Consider the following 16,574-nt stretch of genomic DNA (forward strand, 5'->3'; position numbering starts at 1 on the left):
TCATCAACAAAATCATCTCTTTCAATGGCTGTTACTCACATTTTAAACCCTGTCTTACTTCATCTGAGATACGGGTGGTTGTTAAAACCCATCTATTTCAAAACAGCCTTATCTTGTAACTATAGACTACACAGGTATAAATAAAAACCCATTGCCTTGCATGTTCCCCAAAATGTCTCACTGGGGAGAATTTATTCAAATGTAATAAGAGAGATAGCGAACATTATTTGGTCATCCTTTACCCTGGCTAACAATGGCATCTGACAAAAGGCTGGACAACAGCCACATCTCCAAAAGAATCTAAGTAAACACAGGATGGACAAAGAATAAAGGGGATGGGCTTGCGTCCTTCATCTCTCCTAAACTTGAACTCTGTGGCCTCACATCCACCCAACCTGAATTCTTTCTAGTCAAGATTTTTCCACCTAGCCTGGACAGAAAAACAAGTCCTTGGCTTTTAGGCCAAGTGACACTGCCATTCCTTATTTTGTTACATTGTACCCTCTCCAAAGCTGCTTACCTGCACACAGGTCTTCATGCCTGAGGAGGCAGCGTAGTGCAGGCAGGTGTTCTTCTTGTTGTCTGCAGCATTGACGTCGGCGCTCTCGTACTCGCCCTGGTCAAGCTTTGCGCCTGTCCACGACAAGATGATCTGGAGGCACTCCGCCCGGCGCTGCTCGTCCTCGTGGGGCCGGGAGATTCGGGGGTGGAGCGCCCCCTCTGAGGTCAGGATCTGGGGGCCCATGCAGAGGAGGTGCAGGGATGTCTCGTTGTGTACATTCCGCTTGTTGGGGTTCCCGTCCTTGCTGAAGAGAAAAGACCTGTCGGGGAGAGGGACACATAACAAGGACAAAGAGGGCAGTTAAATAAAGCAAAGATGTGCAGCAGTAGGTTTTTAGGGGTTTTCATCCGGGAATCATTCGTTTTAAAAGTAGTAAAAACTTCTACAACAAACCATAATTTTAATGTATACAATTGTTATGCTTCATTTAGGTCCTAAATGTACAGACATTATTACACAGTACATTATTTAACCCAAATTATGTTTGTGTGCACTGGCGACAGAGCTAACTTGATACCAATTTATTAACAAGAATTTGGGGACCCATTCAATTTGCTCTTAAGCCGTTTATGGTCCAAATGCAGACTTTTATAGCCCTGGCCAAATGGAAGGAACAGAGGATCCCTGTTTAAGGAGCGAAAAAGGCAAGCTTGGTTATAGGGGGCCTGTTCAGAGGCAGTAGCAGAGAGGAGGATGAGGTTTACCTTTTATCACTTACTCCTATGATTGTTCTTTTTTTTTCTTTTTTTTTTTAGAGATGTATCTTTGCTTTTGTTATAATTGCCGTGGTCAATCTGCCTTGATGGGCAGCTGTAGTTTAGTCTGGTTATTTGTTGTATTATTACCTTCAGCCTACTTTTTGTATGCTTACCTAAATGTTGTTGCTGCAACAACACAATTTCTCCACAGGGATCACTAAAATCTTATCTAATCTGATCTGATCTGAATTACTCTGGAAAAGGAAAAAGTGTCCCTTCCAAGTGCCCAAGCTAATTTTTCATAGAACTACTAAAGATCATCACTATTTTATTTTCATCCACCCATTTTCCTTGCATTCACTTCAAATGCAGCAATTTTGCACCCACTGCCCCAAGCATTCCATTTAATTGAGAATTTCAAGTGTAGCAAGTACAATCGACTCATGAGAGAGGAGGGAACAGGGGCTGAGTGGAGTAAATAAGAACAATTGCACAGAAGCTAGTTTGTCGGAAGGGAGGCTGTTGGAGTCCAATCCTATTTCATCCCAGCATGTTGCATTCCTGTGTACTGTGAACAGATGGTTATGAGGAGAGGCATAAGGGACAAAGACACAGTCCTACAACGATAAAAACATTTTCTCTGACGATGCCATGATTTGGTACTCGGCCAAATGAACGCTATAATATTTGAGACAGAGAGGACTATGGTATTTAAGATAAACAAAAATACAATTAGATATTGAAAGGGCACCACAAAAGCTGAATAATGAATAAAAAAAGAAAGCTGTGATTAAAAAAAGACAATTAAATCATTCCTAATTTCCATATATTCCTTAAACAAAGCATGACAAGTTACTTAGTCTCTGTTTTACACTGTAAATTGTTGTGGTGCTCAACACATAGACCTAACAGAAGAACTGGGCTGAAAGCTACCTTTCTGGCTGTGTATGTGTACATATATGTGTTGGTTTGTTCAGTTGCATCTGGACAGTGTCCTGACCTGAGTAGCCGTGTCATAGCGTGCCGGGCAGCATAATGGAGTGGAGTGTTGTGCTGGTAGGGCTCTCCGTATGTAGCGTTGGGATCCAGAGCCTCCTTGAACTGTGGGTTACTGTCATATAACTGGCAAGCCAGCACCTCATCCCCATTGATGAGAGCCTTGCGGAATTTGGTCGCAGTATTCCCCATCACTTTCTCTGCCCAGTTCCAAGCTCAGACTACTGAGGCAGCCTCTGGTTTGTTTTTAACCTGTCCGAGTGCAAAGGGCCAGCATTCTCAATGTCCTGTGGAAATGAGAAACATAAATTAAATTAATGGCTATCTCCAGAGAAGGTTCTTCATTTCATTAGCATTCATCTTCATTAAAAAAAAGAAAGAAAATGGCCAGATAGCAAATATAATCTTGCAGAACTTTAGCTGATCAAACTACTACAACAAACAAGAGAACAAAACACAACCTTACCACTTCTTTAAGAAAAGTGACCAACACTGGAGGACCAATCAATCTCACTGCCTTTGAAACCACAAGGACAAGCTCTGCGTCTCCTTGTCTGGACAGACTGGTCTGCAACAACAACTCCCTGTGTCACCGTCACCAGTGCACTTTGCACCACCTCCTTGTTCATGTCTTTTTTTTTAAACAATTTTATTTAGCATCATGCCAATGCAGCTCATGCTGGGACAGGGAGAAGACTTCCTCCAGTATCACCGGGGCCTTCCGTCTCTCCCTGCCAACCCCACTGAGACCAGGACTCATTGTGAAGCACCAAACCCCAAGCGCAAGAACAACATGCAGAGAGTCAGCATAATACTTTCACCAGTACCATATGTCATGACTGTTTGAGTACTCAGATGCTACAGCACAAAATATTCTTGACATGACCTGTTCCAGCAAAACAGGCTACTACACAAGCATTTAACAAAAAACTTGGGGATTCTACTTCTCTAATGTTAAATTAATTCCTGTCAGTAGAACTATGGAGGAAAATGGGTTTCTACTAGTTTAGAAAAATGAACAACACCAGACGTTCACAACATTTATCATGTATCATACTGAATGGAACCCCAGTTGTTCCACATTGAGCATGATTTGACTATTTGGAGCAATATATATATATATACACACACACACACACACACACACACACACACACACACACACACACACACACACACACACACACACAGCTCTGTCAGACCAAACAACAGATTATTCTGCATGTCTTGGTCAGTGGAGACAACTGGCCCTATGGGGCATAACCAGCAGGTCTACTTGAAGGGGGACCCATAAACAGAAGACAACACCCATAATACATGGGGAACCATTCAAATAGCATCCTCACTCTGTGGAGCCAGATGGCACAAGATAAGATGAATTCCATGAATCTGGGTCAGCGGTGTGATTTGCCAAAACACCTAGCAAACGATGATAAATAGGGGACAGAGAGCAAATGAATCACAGAGAGGCAAACAATGTGTCATCCAAATATACATCTAATTAATGCAAGCACAAACTTGCACAGCAACTTCATTTTATAGTGTCTATCTCCAGTCTACGGAAAATTGTAACTATGCAACTAAACTAACCAATAATGGCTAAACCACACTCTTCCTTGAATTTCAAAGTGTTGAGATGTAACGTTAGTTGTAATAGTAGCTCTCAATCAGGTCCTCAGGTACTACCTGTACCACTGGTTTTCTATGATGTCAGGTAGTTCACTACATGCATCTGCTGTGTCAGTTAGTCGCGCCTCCAATCAGCAAAACAAACAAACAAACAAAACCAGCAGTACTGGTAACACCCGAGGACCTGATTGAAAACCACCGATTTACATAATATTTGACTGACTAACGGTGGAGCAAATGGATACACACCAGTACCGTGTGCCGCAGCGAGCCAAACACCAGTAAACTTCTATGGTCGACCAGTTAAGCTAAATGAGTCCCCGCATGTCTGCATTTACGAGGCCTCTCTCTCTCCAGGTGCTGCGTGCCGTTTATCATTTTGCAAAGCTTCACCAACATTATTGTGCTCTTCTGGCTGGTTAAACGACCACATGCCGAAGTGTTGTTGTATTTCTGGCTAATGACGTGTTCACTAGCCAGCTGGAAAGCTGTCAGACGTTCAGCTCGATTGCGATATGGGTGACAATATCAACACACGACACTGCCGACAAGTTAACGCTAGCTAAATGACTGCCCGAACAGCCGCGTTTCAAAAACGATACCACCGTCGCGAAGCTAACATCTGTGTTGTCCAACATCAACGCAGCTAGCAGGCTAACGACGCTAGCCAAATTAGCTAGCACAGTTGACGAACTGACGAGAACAACTTAAAACAAACTGTCAGGACTCACATAGATCGTGGATCTCCGTGTTCTCGATCTGATTTTGTTAGCCAGCTGTCATTCGCCGGCACAGTGACTGGAGGCGTTTGGTGTCGTTGAGTGAGTCAACGTTGTGGCTGTGATGTTGATGTCGTCCCCGTCCACTCTCTGTAGTCTGCGCTGGCCGGGTTGCCAGGTCTGTTGCTTGTCCGCTGGCCACTGGTCGGGTTGCCAGTGGCCACTGATTCCGCCATGAACGATGGCGTGTCTTTGTTTTGGATTCCATCTTCCGTCCTGTGGAGTCAATTTAGGGTTCAAGTAGGACAAATCAATTTTGTGTGTGTGTGTGTGTGTGTGTGTGTGTGTGTGTGTGTGTGAGAGAGAGAGAGAGAGAGAGAGAGAGAGAGAGAGAGAGAGAGAGAGAGAGAGAGAGAGAGAGAGATTAAAATAGTCAACTTGCATTGCCACTCAACCTGTGCAATGACTGCTTTACTCCATTGCCCTTACATTGGGTGCAACTGGAAGGCTCTTGTCGGAAATCAAGTATTTTTCGTAGAAATAATGAACCCGTCAATTAACATAATCTGACATTTTTTCTAAATATCAACAAGTGTTTTTCAAGTGTCCTTTACTCGAGACATCATCCATTGTGTAATAATGTATTGGGGCGCCCCTCTCTGCCAGCGGTGCTACAATTACTGAAATCTTTTGTTTAAGTAAAAGTAAGTTACTCTAAGAGAATGATAAAACTGTTTTACATCATATTGTGTTCCCACTTTCCATCCAGGGGGATGGTATTGTGCTTCAAAGTACTTCATAAAACAGAAACAATCATGGTGTCAACAAAACACAAACAAAAAAACAGGGTTCCACTGCCCTTGTGTTCGCTCGTAAGCCAAGAATCATAAATAATCCGGGATCTCAGGGTCGATTTTGGATTTGGCGTTGATATTTAAGCAAATCACAGCTGTGCACAGAATTGGGTCAGGAGGTCATTAGAAATAAGGCGCAACACACGAGGCTTGTACATTATGTAGTGGTGGCCAATAACCACAAGATGGAGACAGACACCGTGAAATAAACTCAGCTCTGCGGAATTCCCTCTAACAGTATCGTGTCGTGTTTTTGCGCTTCACAAAACGACTAATCCTGTCCCCTGTAGTGTATTTACAGATATAATAAATTAATAAACGTTCTTTAAAGTTTGTTATCAACCATATATTTGACAATGAGGAAAATATCACTTTGGACAGTCTATAAAACACAGGGGCTTTTTATTATCAAATCTTAGAACATTGCATTGCATACATTTTATATATATACAACATCACCTCACATTAAATAGTGCGCAAATGACATAGCCTTCAGTGTCAATAACAAAGCGTTTGTAAACACAGAACTTCAATGTGAAGGCAGGTAGGGTACATTAGTGTACATAAACAATAAAAACATGTTTGACAATGCAGAACAAACTTGGCAACAAAAACGGTTGCTTTGGCACTTTTAAAATTCTAAATACAGAGTAAATTGTACAATTGTGGGTCGACTTTAACATGTGAGCTTCACAAAGATGTGAACGCTTAATGCATTTCAAGATTGTGTTGCCTTCACACTCTCCGCCCCCACGCACGTTTTCTCACAGGTCTAGAATCATAAAAAAAGCAGTTTCACTTTCAAGCAATACAAATGCAAACAAGAGAATAATCTGTTATGACAAACAGAATAACAACTGAAATAAATCTGAGTTTCACATTTGTGGTGATGGCGAAGCAAAAGCCCCAAAATGCCAACAGAAACAGAAGTAAACTGCAGGACGGGCAGTCTTCATGAGAGGCAAATACATTCAAGGGCTTGTGTAGAGGGAATAGTAGCCTGCCATGTTTTTAAAGGAAGCTGTTTCCTTGCTGTAGGGGCTGTTGTTGGTGGCAGTGGGGGCCAAGCCCTCGCAAGTGATGTCAGCAGGCGAGTTTTCTCCGGTTGGCCCACTCGGAGACAAGCGCCGTCGCTTGCAGGCTGTTTCTAGGGAAAGAGGTGGTGGCTGTGTGTCCGTCCAGGTGGAGATCAGAACCCCGCTGCTGCCGCTGATCTCCTCCGTCTGTGGCTTCTCCTTGTCTGAGTCATCTTGAAAAACTGCGGTGGGACTGGGCCTAGGAGACCAGGACAGGCTGGGAGTGACCTTCCCCCGGTATGCCCCCCTGGACCCCCACCCTGCAGACATGGCGGTGAAAGGAGAATCTGGGTAATAGCTGAGAGCTTGTGGTGTCTGCACGGACAAGGATTTGATACCGTAGGGAAGCAGAGTGCTGGAGTATTCCCCATCGTAAGGGGTCAGCTCTAGTTTGCCATTGGCGACGCCCCCGCTTGGTCCTTGCTGCACGGAGGTGACAAACCACCTCTGCGAGGCTGCGTCCTCTGTCCGGGCAGAGAGCAGGCTGTTAGTCTGCGGCACGGCCCTCTCGCTGTTGTAGAAGCGGTTCTGTGGTAGGTTATTGATGAACTGGTCCTGGAAGAGGGGCTGCACGGCATAGCGGGCCCCGGGGACGATCTGGTGGGAGCGGGGGGAGTCTGTTGGGGACGGGGTGAGACGGTCGTTCTCTTGGGCAGTGTACATCCTGCAGAGTACAGTTAATGGATATAATCAAGTGTGGTATGAGTGTTAATTAACAAAGCAAACATGCATTGGATTAAGTAAGTGTTGGGAGTGTAAAGACAGCATAATTTTCATTTTAGCAGCTGAAATGTGTAATTTGCAATGCACCCAGGCTGAGAGGGAAACTGATGTCATCAGTCACCAAATGGACAACAAATTATAATAGTAAACAGGCGAGTCACTCACGAATCATAGTTGTCCCTGAATCCTTTGGCAAAGGGATTGTGGTCGATTTTCAGCTGTGTAATCTACACAAAAAAACAAACAAAGAAATTAGATAATGCAAAAAATCAGCACAAAGATTGAATCACAAAATTGAATCAGGTCATCTGGACACATTTATTGAGAGAAACATTTCATCACTCATCTAAGCGACCTCTGAAGTCTAAACTGACTGCAGGTATCGTCACCCTTATAAACAATACAGTGGCATGATGACCGTAAACAACGATTGGTTTCATACGCAAACTGCTGTGACCATTAATTAGAGTTTCAATGGCTATGTGTACTATTTACAGAGCATTGGGGAATATCTGCAGTCACAGCATTGTAAGATGGTGACAGATGTATTCAGCGTTGGTTTTGAAAACCGCAGCAATTTATGAAAATGTTTCACTAAATTGCAATATAATGGCAACATGATCAACAAATTAGCAGCTCATGACAATCAGAAAAGGAGAAACACGAAAAGAAAAAGAAACACAAGTATTGAGCATCTGCAAAACAAGTGGCTGGGTTTATGATGAGAGAATTTTTACTGTTAAACTGGTATGAGAGTGGTGTGTGTGTGTGGGGGGGTGAAGTCAGGTAAGTGTGGAGTGGGATGAGAGACAGGAGTGTGTGTATGGGGGGGCTTTACATCAGTGTTCTGGTATGCAGTCACAGCTATGAACTGGGTCTCTGGAAAGGTAAAGGTCTGAGTCTTCATGTCAGAGCTCATATCCTCCACCCCATCTTCAGTCACCTCCACCATGTGCAGCCTCGGCTGGTATTTATGCAGAGACTGCAGGACAATCATCTAATAATAATAATAATAGAAAAAAAACAACAATAAGGTCAACAACGACAACCAAGCACAGATTATTAAACCTGTGAAAATTGTAAATGCATTTTTTTTAGATTTAGCCTGAGAGGATAAAACATTTGGACAGCCGCAGGTACAGTTTAATACATTTGTTAGTGACATAATATTAATTCAAAAGACAAATGATACTTAATTGGCCAATACTATTGGTTGGCTGATACAGAAAAGGAAATCTCATATTTTTTAATAATAATTAAAATATAACACTACTGAAATAATAGTAACAAAATTACCAGTACTACTACTACTAATAATAATATCTTGGTAGCAAATCTCGCAATCCAATGTAGGTAGAAATTGATTCCAAAAAAAAAATTGCCATACTTCATCTTATTGTTTAATTTCAGTGAAAAATTGCCATAGTAAAATCACCTGGGAACTACTGGTACCGGCCCCTTTGTTATTGGTAAGCTTCAATTTTCCGAAGGAGATTTCCTGGCGCATCCAATGGGCCCCCGTATTCGGAGATTCGGGATGGATGTACACTTTGTTCCCTGAAAAGAAAGAAAAGAGAGGATAATCTTTGACGAAAGCACACTTCGTCCCATAGCGTGGAGTAAAGGGCTGACCAATAACTAAATATATTCCGCTTTCATAGGGTACCCTGCATATTGCTGTCCGCCTTGCCGCATGTGACCCACTTTCCCCCCTGGAACCTCCAGTGGTTTGGATCTGCGAGCACGACCTCCACGAACACGTTGTAATGCGCCGACAGGCTGAGGCCGGCTATGTTAAAACTGAGAAACGGGAACATCCGTCTGCAGACAAAACAACAACAACAACAACAACAACAACAACAATCGAGTCAGGGGACGTGAAACGATCTTGCGTATGGGCTGGGGAACTAACCCCCGAAGTCTCACCTGCCCTGTTTGGTGATGATCATCTCGGTGTGGTGACGGTGGAACTTGAGCCACAACGGCCGGTTGCAGAGGTAGACCTGGGGCCTCGCTCCAGTCCCGGCGGAGGACAACGACACCGGGTTAATACCGGGCCCTGAGCCGGTGTACGGCGGATAAATGCAGCCGGGGCTCTGGGCGAACTGGTAAGGCGAGCTGAACCGGGGGCGGCCGGCGGCGCACACCGCGGGGGAGAGCCCGGCGGGTGGCAGCACGGAGCCCAGGTGGAGCGGGGCGGGGTACCTCGCCGTGCTCGATGGGGTGTAAACGGCGCCGGCCTGGCCGGCATACGGGAGAAAAGAGCAGGGATTGGTCCCGTCCGTGCTTTGTTTGGACGGGAGAAAGTATCGATCCGAGACGACCGCGGGGTCCGTGTATCTGCTGCGGCCCGCAGCATCGGTGCCGGAGGGAGACTTCCGGCCGTCGTCCGCCGCGTCGTCGCGCGGGGGGAATCCGCCGCCGCGCTCCCCCTCCCCACCCAGCATCTCTGCTCTCGCGTCTTCTTCTGGTCCGAACTACACTGTTCTATTCAAACGCTCGGAACGCACCGGAAATCTTTTTTTCTTCTTCTGCCAGGTTTCTTCTGAAAAGCCCACTTCTGTCAGCATCCTGTCAGGAAGATATATAGATTTGGTTAAAGGGCCTAATACTATAATTTCTAAACGTCCCAACTTTTAAATGGTGCTAAACTGCGTACTGAATTGCATTGGTACATGCTTTGCAGTGACAATATGGCCTAAAAATGATCAAAACTTACGAAAGTCAGTATCGCCGTCTGTTAGTGTGTGACTCCAAAAGGTTTTAATCTCATTTAATGCATTTTATTCATTATCTAAAACGTCCCGTGTCCTAACCAATTAAACAAAACTCATTCCATGAGTTACATTTCTGCCTATATTTGTGACTATATACCATTTAATTAATCGTTTTTAATGTTATATTTACAGGAACATTTATATTTTCAACATCAAACTCACTCAGATAGTTTTAATCCGATCACCCCCCAGATAAATTAGATAATACACAATTACAAATTGAATACTGTCCTACTTTTGATCACAGCGATTTTGTCGTCGTTACCAAATGATTTAACACAGTCCATGGATTTGATTTGCGTATGTATGTTTTTAATTTGCCGATTATTTATAACGGGTTTTCAATTGCATCCACATTTCTCTTAACAAAAACAAGCGTGTGAATAAATGAATATTAGAAGACAGACTACCTACAACGCTTGCCCATTTCTTGGAAACCACATGACATATTTGAAGAAAAGCTCAGTTTCGCCTACAATTCTCGTGGCATTCGTGAAAATCAAACTGAAACTTCGCACCCGTGCCCTGCGATTTTTGATCCAACAAAAAAATTTTTTTTAAAAAGAACGCGTCGAGTGATTTATTGGATGGAAACGCCAAGGTGTTTTGTTTTCGTTTGAATCTGACGTGGCGGGCTGCTCATACGCCGATGGACGTAATCTACTTATTTTTGGGTTTAAAATGGAAACCTTCAAAAAAGGAATCAAAGTGGAAAGGCTAAAAGAGTAGGTTTTTTTTTTTTACAACTGTTTGATATTACTGACTTGTTCCGTTGAGCACAACGAGAGCTCCCTTAATCCGGTATAAATCTAGTCAGTCTTAACATTTGCATTGGGTTTTCAATTCGGATGCTGCCCGGCTCTGTGTAGGGTCCCACCGGGATGGCCACTGTGTGTGTGTGGGGGGGGGGGGGCAATTATTCTTTCCATTTGAAGGAAGCTGTGACGTTTCTCTGATCAGACAGTCCGATCCGACAAGTCGCGGGAGATGAATCTAAACAGCGATGGATGACAGACATACGTTTAGGCTAAATGATCACCTTGAAATAAACCCAATGCAAAGTGTGTTGCTTCTGTTACGTTTCTGTAGAAAAAAGAAAAAAAATCGGCCCCATGAGTGCGGTAGGATTTGTTGACAAGAAGTTTAAGGGCGCAAAAGTGAATTAGTCGCAGACTTACCCTAAGGCCAGCGGAGGTCGGAGGAGCGGCAAAGCGGGCTACGAGAGGCCACGTGAACCCTGCGACTCCCGCATCCTGTCCCGCGTGCGTGCGGGCCTGTCTGGGCTGCTGCCGCGCTGATCGCATGCGGAGGAGGCGAACTCCGTTTCACAAGTGCTCTCCTCTCCGCGCCGATGACGCTTCACACAAATAGCAGCCTATTATCAAATCCCTCTCTCATCTTCAGGGGAGGGGCAGGAGGACATCTTCACTTCTTTCTTTTTTTTGTGGTCCTGACCTCACCTTGCATTTACATTAAGAGAGAGAGGTCTTTTCACTCAGCTGATGTCAAATGAAATATAACGCCGAGATCTGAGAGAGGGTTTTAATTAGCTGGCCAACGCAGACAAATCAATTTAATAGTGTGTGAAGTCGCCGTCACGCACAGTGGAATTATTTCCTCTACAAAGACAAAAGGGATTTGTACATGCATTTGATGTTTAACTTTTTTATTTTTTATTTTTTTAGACTTTTGATTCAGATGTGGCGAAAACACCAATATCGTTGGTTAAGTGATTCGTGGGAGCTGACGTAAGCCTGTGTAAGGATGTACAATGAGGGTAAACGCTTCTGGATATTTTTATTTGTTCTGTCACAATGTATTATTCAATCTAGTGCAGGACGTTTCTTTGACAAAGGTTATAAGAGTTACAATAGTCATCATGTGAATGGCTCTTGGTGGTTAAGATGGTGGATGTACAGTAATTCACCGTTCTTGGTAGATAGATAGATAGATAGATAGATAGATAGATAGATAGATAGATAGATAGATAGATAGATAGATAGATAGATAGATAGATAGATAGATAGACAGACAGACAGACAGACAGACAGACAGACAGACAGACAGACAGACAGACAGACAGACAGACAGACAGACAGACAGACAGACAGACAGACAGACAGACAGACAGATAGACAGATAGATAGATAGATAGATAGATAGATAGATAGATAGATAGATAGATAGATAGATAGATAGATAGATAGATAGATAGATAGATAGATTCATCTGAACACGAGGTTTGGTGGGAGAACATTTCATCACTCATCTAAGTGACCTCTTCGTCAACTGACTGCAGGTATCCCCACCCTATGATAAACAATACAGTGGCATAACGACCGAAAACAACGATTGGTTTCATATGCAAATTGCCGTGACCATTAACTAGAGTTTCAATGTCCATGTGTACTGTTCACAGAGGATTGAGGAATGGTTGCAACCACAGCACTCTCAAGGATGGGGGTGTGCACATCCTTGATAGGGAGGAACGCTGGTTTGAACGGGGAGTCAAAGAGACCATGTGAAGAGGGAATGACCATCCCTGAGTCGAGGGGGGGTGGGATTGTCTGGGCGCCTAAGAGTACATCTGTCACCATCTTACAATGCGGTGATTGCAACCATTCCCCAATCCTCTGTGAATAGTACACATGGCCACTGTATTGTTTGTAAGAGTGGGGATGCAGTCAGTTGAGACTGAAGAGGTCACTAAGATCCATCCATCCATTATCTAAACCGCTTGTCCTGCTCTCAGGGTCGTGGGGATCCTGGAGCCTATCCCAGCAGACATTGGGCAGCGGGCGAGGAGACACCCTGAACTGGCCACCAGACCATCACAGGGCCAACACACACACACACACACACACACACACACACACACACACACACACACACACACACACACACACACACACACCTAGGGACAATTTAGTATGGCCGATTCACCTGACCTACATGTCTTTGGACTGTGGGAGGACACCGGAGCACCCGGAGCAAACCCACGCAGACACGGGGAGAACATGCAAACTCCACACAGAGGATGACCCGAGACGATACGCAAGGTTGGACAACCCCGGGGTTTGAACCCAGGACCTTCTTTCTGTGAGGCGGCCGCACTAACCACCTTGCCACCAGGTCACTTAGATTAGTGATGAAATGTTTCCTTCTCAATAAACCTTGTGCCCAGATGAACTGATTCAACTTTCTGTGATTTCTCTCCTTTTGTCCCTCTTCCACTGCTCTGCTAGCTTTCTTTATTGCAGCTCAGAGCCAACCTGTTTTTCAGGGGCTATCCTGAGGGAACAACGGCTGGTTATGGTATCCAGGGCTAATGCCGCCAAATGGATGCACCCTCACTATTGTACCAAGATTCAAGAACTTTACTGTCATTGTGCAAGCACAACGAAATTGCAGTGAGTATCAGCAGAGAGTTTGACTTGTCCTGCATTAAGATGCTTATGGCCAGCCATTAATTGGCTTGTAACATGTTAAAGACCCGCTGGGTGTTTTATCTCCACTTCAAGAGCTGGGTGGAAGGCCAGACAGCCCTGAGCTGTCACTGCTCATTGGAGATGTTTACATGTGAAAGAGAGCCTGATGCTGATAGGATTAGTGTAGTAGATGACCACACTACACATCAACTAATTGAGTCTGTTAGACAAAACAAACTATGTGGGCCATTTGAAAGGTAAACAGTCTAAGGGTAATACACTTTGGCTGATTGCACTGATTGCTATTTATCAAGTTGTTTGATGACTGCAGCGGGTCATGAATATTGAGTATGACTGAATAAACCCTGGAGCGTCTGAAAGGGTTCAGGGGCCTTTGATTTATACCTAAAGCTGCAAAAAGGTGTCTATTTCACTCTGACAGTCATGTGAAACTGTCTCTAGTTGAGCCCTTCTATCTATCTATCTATCTATCTATCTATCTATCTATCTATCTATCTATCTATCTATCTATCTATCTATCTATCTATCTATCTATCTATCTATCTATCTATCTATCTATCTATCTATCTATCTATCTATCTATCTATCTATCTATCTATCTATCTATCTATCTATCCTTAAACCCACCCATATAAACACAGATCCACACAGATCCACACACATGCGCTGTGTGCATGCTGTGTAAAACCAGTGAGTCTGAAGTCAGAAGTGAGGATGTGGAGTTTTGACACTTGGTTTTTCTACATGAGTTGCTTGTACCATATGACAAGTTAACTTGGGGGTATCCCCCTTTACATTCAACAACAAATCCTCGACATTTGCATTTCTCTTCTGAAGAATTGTTTTAAATCTTTTTATCATTAAACACTCATTTACATATTTTTTTTAATTTAGCAGAGGCATTTAGCTGAACCGACTTACAACAGTGTCAGCAATGAGCATATAGATTCCAATGTTAACCTACAGGCATCTCAGACAACTGAAAAGTAATGTTAAAATAGCCAAGCTTTCCCATAAATTCAAACTAATCCCGAATTGAATTGAGGAAAGCACTCAAATATTTTTATTCTTCTTTTACTTCATCTCCACACCAAATAATCTTCATGTCTTTCTAGCAAATCATAATGGATATAATGTCATGTGCTGGATTCGTTTATTGAAAAGCCAGTCTGTACAACTTGTCTGTCATGCCCGATGAACAGCTTCCCCTAACTGTGCCTGCTTTTTGACACGTCTAAAGGGCTGTTTCTGACATTTTGCCATCCGGCCTGCCATTTCTCATGTGGTTTCCCTTGCCAGGCGGGAGGAAAGAGCCGGTGACCTGGCTGCTACTGCCCCGACCGAGACCACTGCCACCCTGCTGGGTGCAGACGGTCTGCTGGTCCGAACACCATGCCAGACGCTCTCCGGTTCACGGACCTTTGCCCACTACAGAATGTGATGTCACAAATGGGCACGCTCCTGGTCAACTGATCTGACTGGCTGATTATATTTTCTTTCGCCTAGGGCAAAGCCTCCAGAAAAACACATATGAGCTGGTCCATTGCTCATTGCAGGGAGTGAAAATCTGTATTTTACCTCATTGATTAAAACGATACTGTGAACAGTTTACAACGTAGTTATTAATTATCAAATTCCAGGATTCAAATTTGAGCTGAAACAAAAAATAGAAAACATTTCAGTTCATCTCCTAAGAATTAGCCTAATGGCTGGAAAGCTTCAAATAGATACCACCAGTAGTATCAACACACCAATTCCACCAACAGGCGGGGGAAAAAAGCATTACTGAGATCATTTTTATCACAGGGCTACCCAACGCCAGAAGGTAAAAGCTTCCAGTAACCCACTCCCCTGGCCACCCCCCTCCATTTACATTTATGGTTGGGTCCTGCATCCTGCAAAGAGTAGCAGCAGGAGCGGACCATCACATTTGGTGCCCAGCTTGGGGGCAGTTGCTGAGCTAACATGTTCCAGCTATCCCACAGAGATACACTTCTGCCTCTCTGCAAAGATTTAGTGTTTTCTCATTTGCATTTGCTAATGAGATCCTGTTTGCATGACTTTATACTGGCAGAAACTATCTGGATGTCTGTGCAAATGCAAAAAGGTTGATAAAGGCTTTTTTTCCCTTTTTTTCCGCCTTTGTTTATCCAATTAGATTGAGATTATGGATCTCATTCTTTAAAATAAATCTTGCCAAAAAAAAGTAGCTGATGAATTAAAAGTAAATAGGGAAAGTAATTGTTTCAGACATAGGGTTAGATCAAATGTTGCATACATTTAACCATAGCCACTAATACATTTGTCAGTAACATTAACAACTGGAAATATGTGGGATTAAGGCTATGTGTGAAGATGAACGTAGAATAACAGCTATATTGGCTTTCCCCGCCACCGCGAGGGATCATTTGCAGGAAAACCCATTGTAGTGTTTCACACTACACTACACACTACAGTGTTTCACACCAAAGGGAAATCGTCCAAACAAATCCCCTTAGGAATTGAGCAACAAATTTGCAGTCTTGCGGCAAGTCTGTAAGGTCAGTGATGGATCTCTGAAGTAGCACTGTTTATGTTCGTAAAATGCTGAATGACTATTTCACCTTCGCCTGTGACAGGAGTACTTGGATGTGCAGCCATGCAATCTGGAAAACCCTAACAGCTTACTACACACACACACACACACACACACACACACACACACACACACACACACACACACTCAAATCTACTTTTGCTTTTTGTAAAGGGTTGAAAGCACATCATCCCAGTCATCATCAGGTGCTTGCCAGTTTACCCTACATTTCTCAGGAAGTTCTTCTTCACAATAGCCTTTTCCCAGCCAAGAGCTATGACTACCCAAATCACTCATCTGACAGGAAGTTGCGGGGGGCTAAAGTCGATGACAATTCAAGCCCCTTCTGAGCTCTTCCTCATTTCACCCAGTCTGAACTGTTAACAGAGTGCCTGCCCGGCAATCTGTCAACATTAACCACCCAAAATGTCAGCAGTCCCCACAGACCATCAATAATTGGGTCTGGGGTAACAGCTATTAGCCAATGCCTTTATGGAATCCATCTAAATGCCCCCC

The 16,574-nt window shown here is 43.7% G+C and overlaps 2 protein-coding genes across 2 annotated transcripts in view; both read right to left on the bottom strand.

Annotated features, from left to right (window-relative positions):
• The window catches only part of LOC130117575 (ankyrin repeat and IBR domain-containing protein 1-like), an 81,365-nt gene extending 76,619 nt beyond the window's left edge, over positions 1 to 4,746 (bottom strand). Inside the window, exons 1-3 of the mRNA XM_056285691.1 lie at positions 4,617 to 4,746; positions 2,261 to 2,543; positions 521 to 821 (exon numbers count right to left, since the gene is read on the bottom strand). Of these exons, the coding sequence (XP_056141666.1) occupies positions 521 to 821; positions 2,261 to 2,448 (489 nt within the window). The 5' untranslated portion in view covers positions 2,449 to 2,543; positions 4,617 to 4,746. The remainder of the gene's footprint in view (positions 1 to 520; positions 822 to 2,260; positions 2,544 to 4,616) is intronic.
• A 1,177-nt stretch (positions 4,747 to 5,923) lies between these two features.
• Positions 5,924 to 11,363, bottom strand: LOC130118220 (eomesodermin-like). The gene is made up of 7 exons (XM_056286618.1): positions 11,213 to 11,363; positions 9,184 to 9,828; positions 8,924 to 9,078; positions 8,693 to 8,814; positions 8,096 to 8,254; positions 7,423 to 7,484; positions 5,924 to 7,198 (listed from the first exon to the last, which is right to left on the bottom strand). The coding sequence occupies exons 2-7, from the start codon at positions 9,702 to 9,704 to the stop codon at positions 6,430 to 6,432; spliced, it is 1,788 nt and encodes a 595-aa protein (XP_056142593.1). The 5' UTR covers positions 9,705 to 9,828; positions 11,213 to 11,363; the 3' UTR covers positions 5,924 to 6,429.
• Positions 11,364 to 16,574: the final 5,211 nt, after the last annotated feature.

The sequence above is a fragment of the Lampris incognitus genome, chromosome 9, assembly GCF_029633865.1.
Source record: "Lampris incognitus isolate fLamInc1 chromosome 9, fLamInc1.hap2, whole genome shotgun sequence".
NCBI lineage: Eukaryota > Metazoa > Chordata > Actinopteri > Lampriformes > Lampridae > Lampris > Lampris incognitus.